Source organism: Mastacembelus armatus, chromosome 16, assembly GCF_900324485.2.
Source record: "Mastacembelus armatus chromosome 16, fMasArm1.2, whole genome shotgun sequence".
Lineage (NCBI taxonomy): Eukaryota > Metazoa > Chordata > Actinopteri > Synbranchiformes > Mastacembelidae > Mastacembelus > Mastacembelus armatus.
Window position 1 is genome coordinate 14,789,324 of NC_046648.1, and position 21,323 is coordinate 14,810,646.

The window sequence follows — 21,323 nt, forward strand, 5'->3', positions numbered from 1 at the left end:
GTGTGTGAAAGAGAGGAAAAAAGAAAGAGGTGTGCCAGTGTAAAATGGTGTATAAGTGAGGAGTTTACCACACTGTTGATGCTCCATATAAAAAGATGCAACTCCATTTTTTTCAAATTGAACTTATTTGCATTTGTGTTATTAAATATTTCAGGGACTAAAAACACAATTTCTTCTAGTGACAAATTTACAAATTTTGTGTGTGTGTATGTGTGGTTGTTATGTGAACTCTGCTCCTGCTACACACTATGATGTCTGTTTTTGATCAACATGCAGAAAAAGATCAGTACCAGTGTTAGTGTGCGCATGTGAATGTGCGCAAATGAATGTGTGTTAATCATCCTTGTATGGCAGCGACGTTTCTGCATGACAGGTAAAATAACGTGACCATAGAGCAAAGAAAGGGAAACACACACACATTCAAGTTTGCACGTACCTGTGGGCACACACATACAGACAGGGAGCTGTCAGTCCCCGGGTCAATCGATCAATGCTGACAGATAGCAGATACCCCCAGAGTCTTAATTAGAGGTCCCCTTAGGACACACGCATACACACACAAATAAATATGCACATGCACACACATAAAAAAAACAGCAATTTCTCTCGATATGGCTAACATTGTTGACTTCTGTCAAACTGTCATGATATGAAAATTTGGATATGAAGACAGACGTGTGGGTTTATAGACCTTTTTTAACAACAAATAACAAAATTAATGACTAAGCTTCTATCACCTGCTTTGTTTTTCAGTGTCATGATATTGTGCATGCAAGCAATCTGTCACATGCCAAGTCAAACTGTCCACTGTGCTATCAGGATGTCACCTGCTTTAAAAACAGTAAGATGTGAACAGAACTCCCAGCTGGCTTCCTCTCCTGGTGACAAACTTCCTGGATTAGACTGAAGTCAACAGCATGAGTTCTCCTGAGCACACATACACACAAATACATACTTTAAGCACACAAACACAGAGGCTGACACATGAACCCAAACATTTTTGATGATTTGCTATTTAGACTTTCATTGTCAGCTTTGTTTCTCCCCCTCAGTCTGTAATTCTGGGAGTCCCCTGGAAGTGGACAGAGAGGCACACACACAGACACACAAACAAAGGCACACACATATATGTACAGCACCAGGGGAAATCCCCTGTAGCTGGGGACTGTGTGTTTGACTGTGGCCCCTCGCATGGAGCATCCGCTGAGGGAAGAGTGTGTGGGGGGTTGGCCTAAATGTCAAAGGTAAAAGGTGCCAAAGAAGAGAAGTGGAAACATGCAATAGACCCACTCACACAAGCTGATCTCAGCGTAGAGGAGGGGGAACCCCAAATCTCTCTCTATTTCTCTTCCAAACACAGTACAGACAAAAATATCACTCTTAATGTTTCTTTCCACAGGAGTGATGCTATTTATACATGCTGCCAACTGTTAAAAGCTAAATGGAAAGGACAAAGAAAACTAAATCTTTGGAAAATTTCAATACTACACCTCATTGCTATTACCTCTAATAAGTAATTATAAGTTTTAAGAACCAGATCTGTGTTATTCAGTGGTGTTGGGTGAGGGTGTGTGACCTGATTAGACAATTATCATATTTTGTCATAGCTCATATTTTACCATATTGACACTATTAGTCTATCTGTTATGTATTACTGAAACACATTTTTTTAACCATTTATACATTTTTAATAGAAGGCTGCAATTCTTTTCAGTAGTTGCTGCCACAGTGTGACCCCACTGTCACATTCACAATACTTCCGAATGTAGAATAATAACCCCAAAGAAGGGTTGTACCCAGGACTTTGGAAATTCTGTGGTTGTAAAGTCCAAAGACCTCAGCAAAACCCCACCCACCTATGAAAATTTTGACCAGTCACAAAATCACAGACAAATGTGTTTATCAATTTAACTGTTCATCTATATGTCCTTTAACTTCTTTAACTCTCTTTGTTGTGGTTAACATGCTGATGAGTGAGAATACAATTATTTTTAAAAATGTATTCACTGTATAGAGATTCAGGGGTATGTAGTCTAAATATTCAGTCTTAGTATTAGTCCATAAATAACCCATACATATGTGTGCAAAATAGCCTTTTTAACCCTAAATTAGCAGCTATGTTAAGCCCAGTTAAGACACAAACTGTGTCCTATGGTTGCTACAGTCCTGGCTTTTATTAATTAGGACATTTTTGAATGGAAATAAATAGAATTTAATTTTGAAAGCTCTGACGGTAAAATGTGGTGTGTGTGTGTGTGTGTGTGTGTTTTAAATACTTCACACACACATTGTGTTTTAGACTTTGTGTCTGTCCTTTCTGAATCCAAAAAACACGATCAAATATGATTAATACAAAAACTAAACACTTCAAGTCGTCACAGAATTATTTTGATTCTACCTGAATGACTTTTGTTATGGACACTATCTTGGACACGGTGATGGGGAACAAAATGTGTTGTGGCTGCTGGTAGAAGTCGGAAACTATTCGTGGATGCACTGGGAAGAGAGTTGTTTACAAACAACAAACTCCCAGAAACAAAACGAAAGCTACGATGAAAATTAGCAAATGTGGCTAAATATTAATTTTCAAACAGTATGGAGGCTCCCAACCATCTTTATCGAATATAATTTAAATAACTGAGTTGTATTTTCTCTGGTAAGTGTCGTCGTATGTCCTTTAAGTTTCGTTTGTCGCAAAGGTGGTTGACCACAGTAGGTAATTTTCGATAAATGGGTAAGTTGATTGATATCGTCTAAAATGTTATTGATCAGCACACGGACCTGTTAGCTCCAGCATTTAGCTATCAGCTAAAGTCTGCTTGTTTAATTCTTTAGCCGCTGTTACTATTCAAAACATCCATTGTTAGTTTAGAAAACATCATAAAATAGTGAAAAAAGCTTATTCGTGTTTCCTAGAATTTAGTGTAATGTATTAAAATAGTTTGTTTTGTCCTAAATGGTCCAAAACCCAAAGATATTTTATTTTAAATAACACAACATAGAAAAACGTAGCAAATTCTCATATATAGGAAATTGAACCCAAAGATGTTTGGCATTCTTGCTTGATAAATAACATAAACAATTATGTTGATTGTCCAAATTGTTAGTTAAGTTTCTGAAAACTAACCAATTGAATAATAACTTCAGCATATATGTTGTACAGCCATATATCAGAAGTAATACTTCAGCTACTCTTTTAACTGAGAGGATGTTGGCAAGAAAATATTGTATTCATCTTATGGCGGTGCCAATTTTAGATGTGTGGGCAGACTTGCATGTGTCATGGAGTTTATTAATTTGATTTAAGTATTTATTAAAATCATACTCTGCTGATATTTACAGTGTCTGTGGGGGCAGATAGATAAAGCTGAGCAGGTGCAGTGTCTAAAGTTACACAGAGGTGTTGGCTGTGGGCAGTCAGCAGGGCACATGGCAAAGGAGAGCAACAAGCTGACACTGAGGCGCCTGGAGGCACCGATTCACAAGTTCATTAAAGTGGCTCTACCCACGGACCTGGAGAGACTGCAGAAACACCACAATAATATACTCAAGGTGATGGCTGAAATCTGGCTGGACATGCAATTGCACCCTCACTTCCACACTGTTACTTCTGGAGTAACTGTTTTGTTTTGGGGTTTTTTTCACAGTACCAACATAACCAGCAGTGGGACCGTCTTCATCAGGAGCATATAAATGCCAGCAGAACAGTACAGGTATGAGGCAAGTGGTGTAGAGGCGTTTGTTATCTTAGTCAATCTGATGATTGTGTAGATGATGATGTGACTCACCACCTCTCTAAATTCCTGAGGAAGCGTTATCCTGAAACTGAAGAACATACTTTTTGTTACAAACTGCCTGAAACATATGGGAGCTCAGTTTTTGAAAAATTTGCAGCTTCCTGATTTCTGGCTACCAACTTTTTCCAGTTAAAAATCAAAGTAAAGACCAGTGGCAGGGCAGTGAGTATTGTCTTTGTCCACTTAAGTATAGTTAAGAAAAAGGAACCTACTTGAATAGATGTTTCATTCATGTCTGACATGCTGAACGATACCAGACTACAATGAAGAAATGACGATTGTCTGGAATAACACTCAGCTGAAAAATAACAAACATAAAAATGACATAAATAATGTAAATATACACAGGGGTCAATGTCTTCTCCCATATCTGACCACCCATTATTACATTACAGGTGATGAGATTACAATCAAACTATGACAACTGAGGCATGTGACGTGGTCAAAAGCAAAATAAATGTAAAATTTATTTAGAATTAGCTTTTCCAGAAAATGTTACCTTCTGTTTTTATACAAAAGCTGCACATACATGTGAAAAAGACTGGATTAGTTAATAATAACTAAATCAACTTTGTGTAGAAATTCACTCTAGCTTTAAAAAAAATCAGGACAAGAAGAGCTGCTACCAAACCTCAAATGGGCCATCTCTTGCGTGTGTCTAAGTACATGCATTCTTGTTCACATGGTGGGTATAAATTGCCTCGAGGGATGTTGTTGCCTGGAAGCCACCATGTCTCGGAAGGTGAAATAACTCCAAACAGGCGCACACCTATCTCTCACCAATATCCTACAAACCCCAGGGACACCCAAAGAGTGCTTTCCCATGTCTTCATGGTGTTAATCTAGAGTAGGGGTTAGTTTACTGTGCTTTAGTTGTGTGTGCACATATGCGCTTCTGTTTCATATATACAAGAGTCCTTTCTTTTTGCCTGTTTATCATATTTCCCTATATCCATGTGTCCTGAGTCCCTCCCACCAGAAAGATAGACTGCATTCTCTGATGATTGACATGCACTCCCACTATCCTTGCACCAAGTTTAGTGACTTAGTGCCCCCCACCTTTACCACAGCAGCTACAACAAATGCTGGAAACAAGGGAGCTGAATCAATACTATTTTATAATGAATATCTGCTATTAAGTATGTGGTAGGTTGGTCTCCGTGTGTTTGCGCTACGTACAGTCACGGTTAATCTGCAGGTTGATAGGTGCCTGACCTGATTGCCTTGGTGTTAATTGGTGTGTTTTTCAGTGTTATGCATGTGACGACCAGTGTATGCATGTGTGTTTATTCATGTTGTGTAATTAGCGGAATTTGTTATCGGCAGCCCACTGACCCCCCGAGCCTGGGTCATGCTATGGCCTGGAGGGCTGATGGTTGGGATGTAATCCTCCTGTCACCCTCAGGGCATCACGGGATGAGAGGGCTTGTTATCCCCAGCCTCATATCTGAACCTTATTAAGTCCCCACCAATGCACACTCAGCCCATTGCTAGAACAGTAACTGGGATGCTCCACTTGTCAGCAGGTGCACTTCTTTACAACTTGGGCCAACAAACCAAGTACTCTCATTCTCAGGAGGCTTTAGAAGACATTATATTCATACATATTTACTTATGTAGTTGCTTATTAGAATAATAGGTCATTTATTGTATCTCCTTCTGTTTTAGAGTGTTTACTTGTATTTAGTGATAATTTATTGTTAATTTTGGGTCCTGTATGTATTAACATGAAACATATTTATATCATTGTAATAGATTGTTAAGCTGTATGTATTATATAGGTTTTTTTCTACTCTGTGGATTTAATCAAAGCTTTGTCTAGTTAATGTGTTGGTTAATCAAGGGTTTCGCTATTCTGTCTGTGTTTCAATCCATGTCTTATCTAAAATTTTCAGGCATGACACTCAGTTTCACTAAGCAACCTGCTTCTCTTCTGTCTCACTGCAGCAGCTAAGAGCGAACATCAGAGAGATGGAGAAGCTGTGTGCTCGGGTCCATGCTGAAGACGCTCACGCCCTGGAAGTGCTTGTCAAGCCAGTCCGAGACAGGGCTTCATCAGCTGCCCACGATTTCCTGCTTTTGCACTCTAACTCTGCACATCAGTCCACACCAGCACTAACACCTGGCGCTCAGACATCCAGCTGTGTGCCCAGCAGTTGCCATGCCAATGACAATGTGGGCAAGGAGCCTGTGTCTGGCAGGCAAACACAGATGAACCTTCCAGAAATCCCTGCAGATCAAAGTGCAGCTGAATCCTGGGAGAACCTGGAAGAGGTTTGGATGTCTGGATTCTTTTGCTACCAACACAGCATTGTTGAACAGTAACTTGTAGTGAAGCAATCATACTTTTTTTTTTTTTAACATGTATTTTATGTTATTGGTTTATTGTTAGACTGCACTACATTGTATTCCTAACATCCATGACTGCTACTCTTTAGTGTATACAAGTGTCCCAATAAGTCAATTTAGTGCGACAGCAGTAGGACCCTGAAACTGAAACAGCTACAGTGGTGTGAAAAAGTGTTGGCCCCCTTCCTGATTTCTTATTTTTTTGTGTCTGTATGTGTTTGTCACACTTTGTTTCAGATCATCAAACAAATTTAATTATTAGTGAAAGATAACACAAGTAAACACATAATGCAGATATATAATACAAGCTTTTAAAACTGCATGATGTGTTTATTTATGTTATCTTTGACTAACCTGTTCCTACAGACTTATTTGATTCTGCTTTAATGTAATGTACCTAACTGACAATACAATTCACTCTCATTAGTTAATGCTATTGTCCGTCTGCCGCAATTTCTTTTATAAGCATCATGAAATAAATACGGTAATTTATTTCTTCTCAGGATCTGAAGGGGCTGAGTGGTTTGGTGACGGAGTTCTCTCTGCTCGTCCACGTGAGTACAAGCACTCTGTCTTGTGCTTTTTTGCTGCTATATTTCAACTTTGTATGCAATTCTCTATCTACGTGTGTGCACACCTACCTCTATGAACAGAAACACTGCGACAGAAGCAGTTAGCCTGTAGCATTTCCAGGAAGTGGTGTGTATTTGACCATGTACGCTTGTGTTGCCTGGTAAGTCTCTCCGCTGAGAGGAGGTTACAAAGATCAGCTGCTGCTGCTGGGGCCCCAGAGTGCCTACACTCAGGCAAGAGGAGAGACTGAGGAGTAGTCAGGGGAGACAGGGAGGATTTGGGGGTGAGACTAGTGGGTTGTCCACGGGGGGCTATGAGAGGAACAAGGGATACATCGGAGCAGGTGGAGAACGGACATCTCAAGTTATCACTCTATCCTCAGGGATAGAGAGAGAAGAAGGGAGGCTCGGTGAAGGAAAGACTGAAAGAGAGATAGTGAAGTTGTAGTTTCTTTAGGGTGAAAAAACAGAGCCATGAAGGGGGCAGAAAGAGCATAGACATGTTGTTGTGGTGTCTCTAGGGTGAAAGAGGCCGTTAGGGGAATAATATTCCAGCGCTTAGCCACAGTGGAAATACTGAGTGAGTGTGAGTGTGTGGTTGTGTCTGTACATGCGTCATGTTAGTGGCTGTTCCGGTGTTTGTCTGCATACTGTTGTGCTTATCTGTATTTTTTTTATTTTCTAGAGTTGTCCTAAGGTTAAACCTGACATACAGTATTAAGTTATTAATTTAGTAAGTATTTCTTATGATCACCTAGCTTTTTACAATGTAAAATGTCAGTAATGGGGGCAGAACTACTTGAATATAATCTGTAGTCCTAAAATGGCCTTTTTATTTATTTTATTTATTTTATCATTTTTAATAAAAGCTAAACAAATATGAGGTTTGCAGTTGATTTAATTTCATCAAAACAGAGATTGTTATGTTATGAAATAAGAACAATAAAAGAATTACTAACTATCCTACTATAGCCTTAACATGGGGATGTTGCAAGAAGCAGTAAAAAGGGACAAAGCCAAAAAAACTTGACTTTAGGTTTAGAGGAAGAAGCAGTACTGAGGAAAGGTGAGGAAGGAGAGGAAAAAGTGGTCTGGTTGTTGTTTGGTCAGTGTGTCCATCTAGCCCTCACATGGAGAGAGACAGCTGCCACTCTGAATATTTCATGAGATCTACAGAATGCCACACACAAACACACAAACCCTATGGCCCCACCCCCATTTTAATCTTCCTTGAATCCGCTATAGACGCTCATACACACCTTTCCCATGTTATCTTGTGCTGCGGAGAAAAGTTTGGACAAGAGTAACACACAAAAGTACACAACAGGTGGTTACTGTTTCACATGTGTGTATGCACTGGCGCTTGCTTGTATGTGTGTTAAGGTGTGATTGTGTGTGTCTAACCCCTGTGCACCAGTCCCAGCAGGAGAAGATTGACAGCATAGAGGACAATGTCAACACAGCCGCTGCCAACGTGGAGGAGGGGACCAAGAGCCTGGGGAAGGTATGTGCGTGTGTGTCCTGATGATCTGATGTGTGTGTGTGTGTGTGTTTGTGGTGTTTGGGAGATCGATGGCACTTTGCCTCCCAGCCATTCCACAGCGCTTGTCCCTATTGATCCATTCGAATACGGAGGAAAGCTGCAATTAAGGAAATAGAGAGAGGAGAGGGGTAAAGAGGAGTGGAGGGAAGGAAGAGTGATAGAGAGGTAGGATGAGCGGGTTGACAAGAGAGGGTCTATGTGTTTGTGTGTGTAGCATTAAGGAGAGGTTTGAATGACTGTTTAATAGTTTAGGAGCAGCATTCAGACTTCCATTGTCAGAGCAGTACACATTGCACTGAGTGTAACTCAGAAGGACAACTCAGTGGCTTTCACACATATTACACACTTGAAATGTTGAACTTTTTGTCTGTACTGCGCAGAATGAATCACCTGTTTTTCTCAAACTAAAATATACACAAACATACACGCACCAGTGCCAGCAATTTTCTTCTAAGAATTGTTTGTTTTTTCCTTAACTTTGGATATTCCATTTTTACCTTTGTTTTGCTCACACCTTTAGGAACATAATGAGGAAGGTGTGAAGTAATTATTGTGTAATTACAGACATTCAGAGATGGTGATGACACTGAGTCATGATTCTTGTGTGCAACAGAAACCTGTAGATGCTAACACTTGACAGCCCTAATAAAAAAGAAGCATTTTAATAGATGTTTACACAGCCTTTTACTGCAGCTGTCAATTCACCAAAACAGATACTCAACATTTGACAGATACTCAAATGTTGTATATATACAACATTTGATTTGTATATATACCAGTTATCAATGAAGGTAAGTAAGAAAAAAGAAGAAATGACTTTTTTGTATAAAAATATATGACCCAGGCCTTTAAAACCTGTAAAAAAAAATTTAAACTTGATATTTAAGAATTAAATCCATCAAATAATAAAATATTTTTTGGAAATTGTTCATGTACAATAAATTCATGTCAGTGGTGAAAAAAGCAAAGGTTGACCTGTCTGTGAGATTGCCGGTGTAGTGGGCTGCACATTAGACCAGACTAACATGGAGATAAAGCATATAAGAGGCGATGATTTGAAGTATTTGAAAGTTTGTAATCTGTCATCAGGTCAAATGGCATTACACACACACACACATACATGTTGTCATATAACACCCACATTTCCTCTATCCTCTGCAACCTGTACCAGAACCCTTTTAACTCAGCTCAGATTAAATTAAAATTCCTATAACCACCACAGGGGTTGGGGCAAGCAAGCTTGCTTTTGAACTAGATTAATTTAATAGTAAGGTGTTAATCAAGTGTGTGTGTGTGTGTGTGTGTGTGTTAGTGAGTGAGAATGGTCAGAAAATCAGTCATTAATTGCCATCAGCAAAGAGCACCTTCTACTCTGATGATAACAGCCGTAATAACACACAGGCCACATCTCTGATTTCTGCTAAATGCCTAAATGAAGATAATGAAAATGCTTTGATGCAGCTGTGGAAGTGTTGGTTTACATTTACATTTATTTGTGTCACCCCCCCCCCCCCCCCCCGCTCCCTCCATGGGTTGATGTGTGATCATGAAAGGATAGACACATCCAAACTCTATCACACACTGTCACAAAGCCACAAAGGGCTAAAGGTGTGTGTATCTGTGTGTTAAATTGAACTCTTGCCAACTCTTACTCTTGTCTGTGTAGGCGGTGGGCTACAAGTTGGCTGTGTTGCCAGTTGCTGGGGCGCTGCTGGGCGGTGTATTAGGAGGCCCACTTGGTCTGCTGGCTGGGTTCAAAGCTGCAGGGGTGGCTGCTGCGCTGGGAGGGGGTGCCCTCGGGTTCGCTGGAGGCAGCCTGGTCCAGAAACACCGTAAAGGCCAAGTGGATCTGCAAATGAAAGAAACTGACAGCACCACCACCAGAACCACCAGCTGAACCTTGAGTTAAGCATTGACATGACCCAACAATTCCCTGACTACTGCTGCTGATGACTGAGATTCATGTGTTGATTGACCATTTGACTGATCGATCAGAAGCACAAAGAGACTCAGCATTAGATGTCGTCTCCAAGAACATCTGTTGCCAAGCACTGCTTTAAAACATATGTGTAACAACAGCCTTACCTAAGGCTTTGACGTTAAAGTGTGAAGGCTGTTTGTGTGAGGACATGAATCTTATTTTACGTTTAACATTTTGTTTTGTTTTATTATGAACCCAGTTTTTAGTGTGTGGCTGGACAAGCCTGACATGGCTGTGAGCACCTCTCTTGCTAAAAGAAGTCTTTGGCACCAAATCAATTAACAGACAGGATATTTTCCTTACCAGACTGCAAATTTACCTAATATTATGCCACGATTTTCCTTAATGCAGAAGATAGAACCAATGTGAACAGGTATACAACTGGGACTACAATAAGAATGATTTGTGGAGAAAATGTTTTTGCCTAACACCACTGTGGTGTTACATTTACTCAATGTAAAGTGCTGCTGCTTCTGTGTTTATATAAATCATGCTGTATAAAGATACAGATCTGTTTCGCCAAGTGTGAGAACAAAATTGCACAAAACACACCAAAGTGCCACTGCCTAGATCACTTCAGAGACTGGGTTTTAAGAACTTGACATGTATTGGTTGCACTGCTGCTGTTTTTCTGCCCAATAAAATGTTTCTCTTCTTTACAGAAGAATGACCACGGTGAAGTCCAGAGACAGATATTTAAAGCATTAGATAAAACATCCTATAAAAACGTTTTTTTAATTTACTTTTTCATTATTTTACTCTTCTTCCCCTCAATTGACTTGTATAGAAATATCACCCACTCCTTGCTGTTGCTGTTCTGTATGTGGAGCTGATATATCACTATGCAGGTATCTGTTGGCGTCTATGGAAGGACAGGGTGCACAGTAATGGGCTCCCATACTCATTCACACTCTCTGGATCTCAGGAATCTAGACTTGTACCAAAAACCTGAAAGACATAAAGAGACAAACCCAGTTTTAAAGGGGACTCATATAAAATGGTAGACTAAATTTCCACCATTCACCCGAATATTTTCCCCTCGTCTCTAAACTCTAAAAACACAGGGAAGGATGCAGTCTTTCCTAATGCAGCACAATTACACATCTGACAACAGGTAACAGCAATAAACAGCCATTTCATATATTCATTACCATGTTAAAGTACATCATTTCAGAACATTTTCTCTTTTCTCTGATTCCCAGGAACACAACTCAGAAGTGTTATGACAAAAAATTTGCTTATGAAAACTTAGCCCAGTTTGACCGTTTCATAATTTCCTGGTTTACTCATATGGATTCAATTAGACTTTTAGACACTGATCAGCAGAAAGACTCTTTTAATATAAATATCAAATGTAATTTCTACAGATTGGTATGGAACATGGTGGTTTTCATGTTGTTCCTGTGTTAATCTGGCTTTAAGTTTAACTGTATGTCTTCCTTAAAAATAGTAATTCTATTAATGATGATGATAATATATTGCGAGGTTCTTTTGCTTTTTGCCTCTTTCATTCAACCCTTTGTACCATCACAAGCCATTCTGGGCCTGCTGCAGAGATGCTTCCACACGGCATGATGCTGCCACCAGCAGGCTTCATGGTGGGGATGCTGTGTTTCTGGTAATCTGCAGAATTAGACTAGTATGATGTTCTAACAGCTCATTCATTTTGACATTACAGTACTTTTGTTGATTGTTAACATTAAAAAAAAAAAAAAAAAAACCCAATTACACCTACTGTGATTCAGCGGTAAAAAAGGTAAAACATATTAAGGTCCAATAGAGTGAATACTTTTTATAAGCACTGTCAGACATCATAATCTATCACTATTTAGTACCCAGGAGAGAAGGGATGCATCTCAATACGCTGGAGTAGAACTGTTTTGGTTTGAAATGATGATACTTGTACTAGGTTTTTCAAAATATTTTTCTATTCCTTCTGAACTGTATGTGGAGAACATATGGTGATAATTCAAACAGGCATATTGCTGTAGCTTTGCTATACAAATGAATTACACTAGAGTTGGTCATATTGAGATGCAGCCATGAGGTCATCGAGACTGGACAAGCGTCTCCTATCAGACAGGCTGAACTCGATTACCCACAGATAAGAACGGAAGAAAAGGAGGGAGGGTGCTGTTTTTTCCTACAAAAAGCAGGGTGATGAAAAAGAAAGGATTAAAATAAAGAAAACTCTGCATTTAATTTAGACCAACGAGACTCCCATGTACAACAAACATATTTACAAGTTCCAAAACATAAAAGTAAAAACACTTCTCTTTACGTCCTAATGCCCCTAACTCTCTGCCCGCCCAAACAAATTTTCTTCTTAGCACCCCATCTGTTTAATCCAAAATAAAAATTGTACATGAAAGAGTTATGAAAATATAGGTTATTCCAACATGGTTGTGTAATGGGCTGTATTCCCCTTTTTTTCTCCAATTTATCTTCTACTTCCCGCTTCATCCTCCTCTTCCATATCTTTCTCAGTAAGGGTGTTGGGTGTTGCTGTTCTGTTCCGCTGGCCTAGCCCAACCCTAATCTCCTCCCTGACCCCAGGGCGTGGCATTGAGTCACAGGATAACTGGAAGGCAACTGAGGTCACAGCTCATCACGGTCCCGTCTGAGGATGGTGTAGCGAGTCTCGCTGGGTGCCAGTTTCTGGAACGAGCTCTCTGGGGGGCTGCTGGCCACTTCTCCTCCCATTTCCTCCTGAAGGAAAATATCAAATTCAGAACAATTAAATTTCACAGGACATAGCAAACACGACTTTCAGTGACTCTGTGGTGTGTGCTGTCTGACCTGTCCGGGAGTGCTGTCTGTGGGGTCAGGACCATGGTGAAACTCTCTGTGAAGTTTTCCGGAGTGAAGGTCCAACACAAACTGTCTCAGCTTGCCAGGAACACTACAAAAACACAGAGAAACACTCTGGACATCATGCACAAGTATTTTTCAATTACCCTTTTCTGTGAGGTCTGCTCATATTAAGTACAGAAGAGTACAAAAATTGATTAAGGCATTATTATGATTCTTTATGGTTTGCATTTTCAAGTGGCAAGAACAAATGGCAGGTCAGGACCACTCAAGAGAAAATTTAAAGAAAATCACACATATAGTGTTTCATTTATAGGCACATTAACTGCGTGTTTGACAAAAACATTCCTACATACAAAGTGCAACATTAAAGACAGACCTGCCTGAACTTAACCACTGATATGAGACAACAGCTTGTGGTGGCAGCAGCAAAGGGGACACTAGTCCCTGCGGACATGTCATGAAGGAACATTAATCCATATCAACGCCGTGAAGTGTGCTCATTAACAACGACTCATGAGCTGTTGTCATATCACACAGGTGGAGCTGGTCCCCAGTCACAGCTAACCCCATGTGCCAAACAAGCACGCAAGCACGCACGCACGCGCACGCATGCACACACACACACACACACGTGTGGTGATGTGATGTAATTAGGTTGTGGAGGCTGTTCAGTCCTCGCGGCTTCTGTCTATCTGATCAGACTCTGGGAATTGTGGTGGGGGGGGATGAAGTGGTTTGGGGCAAAATAAATAAGAGTAAATTAGATTAGACTGGATTAGTTTAGCACTTATTGCACGTGCCAAATCATGTCACATTAGCTCCACTGTCTTTGCCCATTCATAAAGGACAGATTTTAGGAGGTGTGACATTTTTCTAGTGTTCAGCGCACAGTGGATTGTGTTGTATGTGTCTGTCTCTGTGTGTAATGAAATTAACTTAATTTAAGAAGATCTTGTTACGAATAATTTCACATAGGGGTATATTATATTATTCAGCTCACCAGTATCTGGCAACAATTGCTCAAAAATGTCCAAAAGCGCTGAATTTATCACAGCTATTTGATATTGGAATGATCCATTTATTAATTACAGGTGCCTTTGTGGTGAGTTTTCATTTGTATTTGGCTATTCCTTTTTATAATAAACCAGCCCATACCAATGGTATAACAAATGAAACAGCACTGTACGAATTAACCATGCAGTCAAAAATGTATTAGATATTGAAAAGATTCTGGGTCTTTAATTTGAAGTATTAAATTGTTGCACAGATATACACGGCACAACACCCTTTTATAGACAAAGTGAAAGGTGGTACTTACGTGAGGTCTTTAAAGTCAGGGAAGACATACATGTGTCTGAATGAGTCTATAGCAATGACGGGACAGTCGGCTGGAGTCTTCTGTATATGGAGCAGAGGATGGCGGAACTTATCACAGTCTGCGTGAAGGAAGTTTATAGACCCTGTGGAGGAGAAGAGAATACTGTGACTAATGAACATGAACACCACTTTTGTCCAAATCCTCATCCCTGACAGGTATAAAATGTCACCAATGCTTACCTTTCTCACTGATGAGCTGACGAGCTACTTCATGTTGGAACTTTTCTAAGCTGTCTGTGTCTTCTTTGATATGAAACAAAATAAGGAAAGGGATCCCTTCTTCAGTCAGTTCCTGAAAAACACACACAAAAACACACACCAAGTGTCAAAGACAGATGGAGTTGGGGCCTTTCCGTGGTTCAACAGATGGACTAGCAACAGACACTATGAATAACCACTCCAGGCCTTTTTTAGTGTAAATATCTATGTACATCCAAATCTCCATATTTATACATTTGATGTCTGAACAACAAACCAGCATATTATCATGCTGATGATGCTTGATATGCAAATGCAGGCAACAAACCTCTCCATTTTCAAAGGTGATCTCCCTGACCAGAGGTACACACTTGTCCTGAGCCCAAGCGTAGGTCAGGTCAAAGTTGGTGAGTGAGCCAAGGTAGACCATGTCAGGGATGCTCTCACCCACAGGTTTGTAGATCACATTGTCTCCACTGAAGCGCTCAGACTCAGAGACAGTACTGTAAAGCAGCAAAGAAAGACTCATGGTGACAAATACAAACAGAGGAATAACATTAAAACAGTGGGTAATCTTTGAAGTTCACACAGGTCTAAAGATGGTGCTGTGGCTCACCCAAAGGCAGCCAAGAATGTGCAGTCATCTCGAAGGATGTTGGCAACTTTTTCATATATGCGGTAGTTATCAGAGTCCTTTTTCTCAAAGTAACCTATGATGTTTCTCTTGCTTCTCTGTTTGATAGGAAAACAAAAATGTTAAGAATAAAAATGACATAATTTTATTTTATGACCTGTAAATCTGTATTTTTACAGTGTGTTCATTTGCCACTTACATCCAGAGTGTTGACCTCCTCCATCGAGTGCATTTCTTTCACCGGGTCGACCTGTTGCTGCCGGATGAAGTCAGCGATGGCCGCCACTGACCTCTGACCCCTGTACTCCCTCTTCATCATCATCCCATTGCGGAACAACTTCAGTGTCGGGTATTTGGTGATACGATACCGCTGGGCAATGTCGGCTAGACACAGTGGCAGAGGAGAAGTTAAGTAAAGAAAGACAAATCAATTGATAAAGTGGGGGGAGCAAAGTAAAAACACATGGGGATGGGTGGATGAGGAGCAAAGCAGTGGTTAAACCTCAGACTGAAAACACTGCCTTCAGTCAGCTCGGAGCTCTGATCTCCCACATGAAAGCTGCCCCCTGCTAAGAGTAAATATTCTCTCTGCACACAATGCATGAGTGGATGTGTGTATGTGCATGTGGCAGGTGTCAATCTCCCTGTGGGGTGTCTCTAAGCCACCAGTCTTCACAGGAAGCTGCAGTTTTGTCATTAGTCTTCAAACAGTTTGCAGTTCATCAATAATTCTCTTTAATTTGCTTTATCTCAAAAGGCTGAGGCTGGAGGTTTATGTGTCTCTGCTTTGGTGTGCTGGACATCTATGTGTACATATGTGCATCAAATATTGTGTGTGTGTGTGTGTGTGTGTACTTGCCGTTTTTTGTTTCCTGTAAATAGAATTTGGGTGTTATAGCAATTTAAGGAGGTGGATCTTAAAATACATACACAAATACTACAAATTATAATACTTCAGATAATACTTCAGAAATTGTTTATATCAATGGTAATCTAAACCATTTTCCAGTTTCAGCTTCAAAATTATGGTTACTCTGCAATAAATCTGATACCATTTCACATTATTTTTCATGTTAAAAGTTAAACAACAACAACAAAATTACACAGTTAAACAACAACAACAAAAAAATCGTTTTGGTAGTGTGTTCATTGACAATGATACTCACAGTGTTGGTCACAGTCGACACGGGCAAACACCACCTGTGTGGTATCAGGGAACTCCTCCCGCACTACATTGGATGCCTCCTCAAAAATTGGATGAAGCATCTGACTGAATCTACACCTGCGGTAGGAAATGGCAGGAGTAGTATGAGGTCAAATGTCTTGCCACAATTTGTAAGTAGATTTTTTTCCACTAGACTATATTTTGCAGTGTTTGACTAAGTAGTCAAATGTTTCTAAAACAGTTACATTATCCACTGATTAATCAGAACAACCAGGAAAACAGATACACGATGTAAAACCCCTTTAAATATATCTTAGCAAAGTCTCCACCTTACATTAAAGCTCAATTTCAACATATATGATATACTATAGAGAGGTCCAGTAACCATGAGAATAAAACACACTTACCAGTCTGCATAAAAATTGACTAATGCCACCCCAGCATTATCTACAAAGAAACACACACAAAAACAGAAAAACCATATAAGACACTACACATTATTGAATACATTCACTGTATAAATTGCTAATAAAATTAATTGGAGTAATTAATCATATGCCCCTCAGTTTTCAGTTACTGGATGGGAATAAAATCAAAGAGAAGAACATGCAGAGCATTTTAATAATAGTAATTTTTGACTACTGACTGTATAAATGAATTTATCATACCAAAGAAAAGGACTATCAAACAGGCCACATCTACAATGTGGCAATTAGAAGACAATCCAATGAATACCTTTCCAGGTCCAGGTCAACCAACTATATTAATAACCACAATGTATATTGGAACAATTTGTAGGAATGGTAAAAATCTGAGCATACAGGAATAGGTGGGGCCAGTATGAACAGACAGGCAGATGTGATGGCAGTGATCCCAGAAGAAAAAAACAAATTTAAATGGCTGCTCTGCTCTATGGTTTAGTATCCAAAAGAAGAATGGGATTTAATGTTTGTTGTGCAGAATTCTCAAAGGTCAAGAGCTTCCATTGAACGCCTCATGAGAAATGTAAATCTGTTCTTCTAACTTGGAAATGAAGAATCCAACTCTCAGCAAAGTCTGATGCAAAGGTTTATTGTGCACTTTGAAAATAACACATAAACCTGAGTGGTCCCCAGAAACTGCTACTTGCTGCATTATGTCTTTTGTACTATTATATAAATTATCCCCACTGTTTGTCCAAAAATATTGGTGTCCAATCATGAACAGAGGTTTCTGAAACATTAATGTCACACCAAACTGACCGGCTCCATAAACCATAGTGTCTTGTCCATCTCCTATTGCTTACCCAAATTCTATTGGTGTCGGGCTACAATCACTGCCTCTTATGTCACCAATATTTCTGCCACCTCCTTCTTTTTTTTTTTTTTTTTTTTTTTAATGGTGATTTATTACAAGGACAGCTGAAGAGTGGACATGGAGAAGTGACTACTACTTAGGAAAATAACACAGAAAAGTCAAATATATGTATTTGCTTGACCACAAGTTACATACAATCACAAACTTACCACTGGGTATTAGGGTAGATTTTTGTATAGAAGTGTTGAACAGAATCCATTATGTCCTCAAAGTGCATTTACATCGTTATATGTATTTTCCATATAGTGCTATCTGCACCAACTACTAACTACATAATGGCCAGAGATCATCCTTGGCCACCCAATTTTACAGACATCTGTTTAATGATTTAATGAAAGCCTGCTAACTAACAGAGAGACAAGCAAACAGACAAGCAAATACACCTATTTGGTGCCTTGCTGAAAGATGTTTGAGAATAAAAATCCAAGGAATGTGCAGTTTCCAGCCATTACACAGAGCTAAGCTAACCAACCACTGGCTTTGGTTTCAAATGCCGGTGACTTGTTCTTTGATTCACAGCAAGAAAGTAAATATGTATATTTTTCTAAATGTCAAACCATTCCTTTAAAGAAATTCTTAAGAGTAAAATATTATGTCTTACTTAAAACATCATCAATGTTGCCTGAGTCCAGACTGGTGATTTCTGCAAGTCCTGGAGTAGAGAGGCCCATCACCTACAGACGCAGAGGTAAAAGACAGATCAGCAAATAAACCATAAAATGCAGACATGGTGGACAAGGCATTTATGCGGGGGAGGGTGACAAAAGACCATGAAGATCGCTGACTAAAAACAAGCTTGTCAGCACACTTGCATATCTATGCTCTGACCAGTTCTCACAATGTATAAGTACAACAACAACAGTGCTAAGCTTATTCTGAGAGGTGTAGTCTATCCAGTGATTCTTTATTCCATTAAAGGTTCTTCTCCCAGTCAATAGTTCCCGGTAGTGGGCTAAATGTACAGTAAACAATGTCATCTTTGGCCTACCTGTAGACCAACATGCAAATTTCAGTGTTCTGTCTTGAATACCAGTATGACCTGACTGTTTGGAACTGTCTTTTTATGTGCATGAAAATGATTACAGTTTTGCACTTGACATAACAGCTGTTGCCTGGGGAATTTAGAAAAATACATTTTTGAGTCCATTTTCCTTCCTTGTATTTTCTGTCCTGGATCACTCAAATAAGGATAAGGTTGTAATTATGATGCACCAGCTGGGGAATTCTGAATCTGCCCCGACTGTAGTGCTGTATAAAAAGAATCTGATATGAAAGCGAAAGAGTAGAAAATCTAAGGGCTAAAATTACATTCACTGAACAGTAAAATGGGAAAAAGAACATCAGGGTTAGAGAGGAGAGCCCTGGGGAGTGCCCTGGTAGCAGTTACAAAAATGGCAATGTTATACCTCCTCTCTCTTTCTCTGCCTCTTTTCTAAATGCTTTCTAATAAAGGCAGGAATGCCAAAATAATACATACATACATATGTAGGCTAATGTGGCCCAAGTAAACTCTTTTACCGAAAGAGCCTGTGTTTAACAATACAGATGTCGTAACAGAAGAAGACAGATGAGGACTGCATTATCAAAATGTTACATCCCAAACATTCCTACATCATAATGACATGCATTACTATGTACCAATAAAATGCTTTACATTTATACCTGCCTCTATTTATCTGCTGTGAGCTGTGCTTACTCAAGTTCTTCTGCAAATAAGATATATCACAGCCATCCTCCTTGACGCTGTGACAAATATCAATGTGGCTTATAAAAAAGACACTCTTCCTTATCAGTTTATAATCAGAGCTGGTACAGTTTTATCCTTTTTCTGAGTTACCTTAATATGTATCTGAACTTTGCTCTCACTGAAACCCATAGGCACTTTAACAGTATCTGTCCTTCTCTTAGTTTAGTGTTGTTTAAACATTTCCCAATGTAAAATTTGGATTGCAAGTTTTACTTCCACTGATCTTGGGTAAACAATAATCTAGTCTATGCCTACATCACCTTGTCATGTTAAACAGCTTCTTTCTGTCCAAACAAAAGATCAAAGATATTACATTTACACTAACAAACTGTATACAACCAGTCCTCACATCTGGCAGATTGGGACCAGTGAATGTGGTGTGGTTCTTAAATGACTCATTGCTTGTTTTGTCTATAAAACATCAGTAAATTGTGACAAATGCCCATCACCATTTTCCAGAGCCTGACATCTTTATATAATCAACAAGACAAAACCCCAAATTATTAGGTTTATGGTCACACTTTAGTAAAGAAAAGCAAAATAGTAGCCTATTTCTTTAAAAAACAAAGAGTCTTAAGCAAATATCACAATAGTTGCTGATATATTGTCTGTGCAACTGATCAGCTCTTGAGAAAACATTTCCTGTGCTCATTTGCAAACTGAACTCCCCCGTGCCCTTTCAACACACACTATGACACAGCTGCATTGTGATATGATCTGACCTAGTTATTGTGCTTAGTCCTGAAGAAACACATGAAGAAGTTTTAAGTTTTATTTCGGGCCCAAACTGCGCTTTGTCTAGTTCCGGGTTGTCAGCCAATAAGAATGAGCCACAACAGAGGAATTCACCAACCGGCGATCATCCCACGGAGAGACACACAGACACACGGAGAGTGCAGGAATAACTTGGTGGAGCTGTGCATCTACAAATATTAACCTTTAGCAAACACCGCAGAGCAGCCCCTCAGATAAACACAACAGTTTAACCATGCTAAAACTTAGCAGTATACCCCCGCTGTCAGTGTGTTATAACAGCCCCTAATGCTAGTTGGGTGCTTCACTCCTCGATAAAGTCACCACGAGTCCAACTTTAGCTCCATTTCTGAAGTTAAGATCAAACGGCATGTTAAGAATCACATGAGTAATATCTCAGTTATATACAACATGTAGTTATAACGGCTAGCGCTGTCCAACACACCGGCTAAGTTGACTTTGCAGCTGATAACTTGTTAGTTATGGAAGTCGCTGGGTGAAATACATTTAAAAAGGCCTCCCAGTGAAGTGGCTAAGGTTATGCATCTCAGCAGCGAGTGAGCTGGTTCTCCACTGACCTTAGCCACTTTAAAAGCCACGTCTTATGTCAGCAGACCCATGGGTTAGCGAGCAGCTGCAAGCTAACCATCGTTACATAGCTAACGTTAGCTAAAGCAGCTAACTGTTAGGGAATATAACAAAGCTGAGATGCAAAGGCTTACCAGAAGTATAACCGTAACGAAGCGGACATCGAGAGAGGGAATTTTTACTAACTGTTTCATTGTATAGTATAATTAATAAAGGTGGTGTAATTCAGTCTTCCCAATCTGTCTCGACGCCGCTCTTCTCACTGCAGCAGGAAACTGATGGCGAGCTCGTCTCACGGTGACCACGGAAACGTGAGTAACGTTTCCTGGGAGTCGTTTGGCCTTATGGGTAATGTAGTCTAGAAATCGTTCAAACCACTGGATCTCAAGTATGGTGAAAACTTCAACAATGGCGATATAGCGCTGTACCACAGTAATGGGAATTGTAGT

The 21,323-nt window shown here is 39.7% G+C and overlaps 2 protein-coding genes across 2 annotated transcripts; one reads left to right on the forward strand and one right to left on the reverse strand.

Annotated features, from left to right (window-relative positions):
* The first annotated feature begins 2,489 nt into the window (after positions 1–2,489).
* On the forward strand, positions 2,490–10,915 carry stx17 (syntaxin 17). Its single transcript, XM_026317665.1, is given in 8 exon segments — positions 2,490–2,734; positions 3,343–3,552; positions 3,648–3,713; positions 5,745–6,071; positions 6,650–6,700; positions 8,136–8,222; positions 9,928–10,119; positions 10,121–10,915. Coding segments are annotated over 7 exon segments (891 nt in total). The 5' UTR covers positions 2,490–2,734; positions 3,343–3,429; the 3' UTR covers positions 10,166–10,915.
* A 646-nt stretch (positions 10,916–11,561) lies between these two features.
* On the reverse strand, positions 11,562–21,164 carry erp44 (endoplasmic reticulum protein 44). The gene is made up of 11 exons (XM_026317664.2): positions 21,009–21,164; positions 18,388–18,460; positions 16,838–16,877; positions 16,432–16,547; positions 15,465–15,649; positions 15,248–15,363; positions 14,960–15,134; positions 14,614–14,725; positions 14,375–14,516; positions 13,042–13,144; positions 11,562–12,951 (listed from the first exon to the last, which is right to left on the reverse strand). Exons 1-11 carry the CDS (start codon positions 21,066–21,068, stop codon positions 12,841–12,843), a joined length of 1,233 nt encoding a protein of 410 aa, XP_026173449.1. The 5' UTR covers positions 21,069–21,164; the 3' UTR covers positions 11,562–12,840.
* Between the last annotated feature and the right edge of the window lie 159 nt (positions 21,165–21,323).

Bases quoted from the DNA above. Each gene is read 5' to 3' on its own strand.
- erp44 (XM_026317664.2), bottom strand. From the start codon at position 21,068: ATGAAACAGTTAGTAAAAATTCCCTCTCTCGATGTCCGCTTCGTTACG. The intron at 18,461-21,008 runs GTAAGCCTTTGC...CTGCGTCTGTAG, and splicing joins TCGTTACGGTTATACTTCTG to GTGATGGGCCTCTCTACTCC. The intron at 14,517-14,613 runs GTAAGCATTGGT...TCTCCTCCACAG, and splicing joins TCAGCTCATCAGTGAGAAAG to GGTCTATAAACTTCCTTCAC.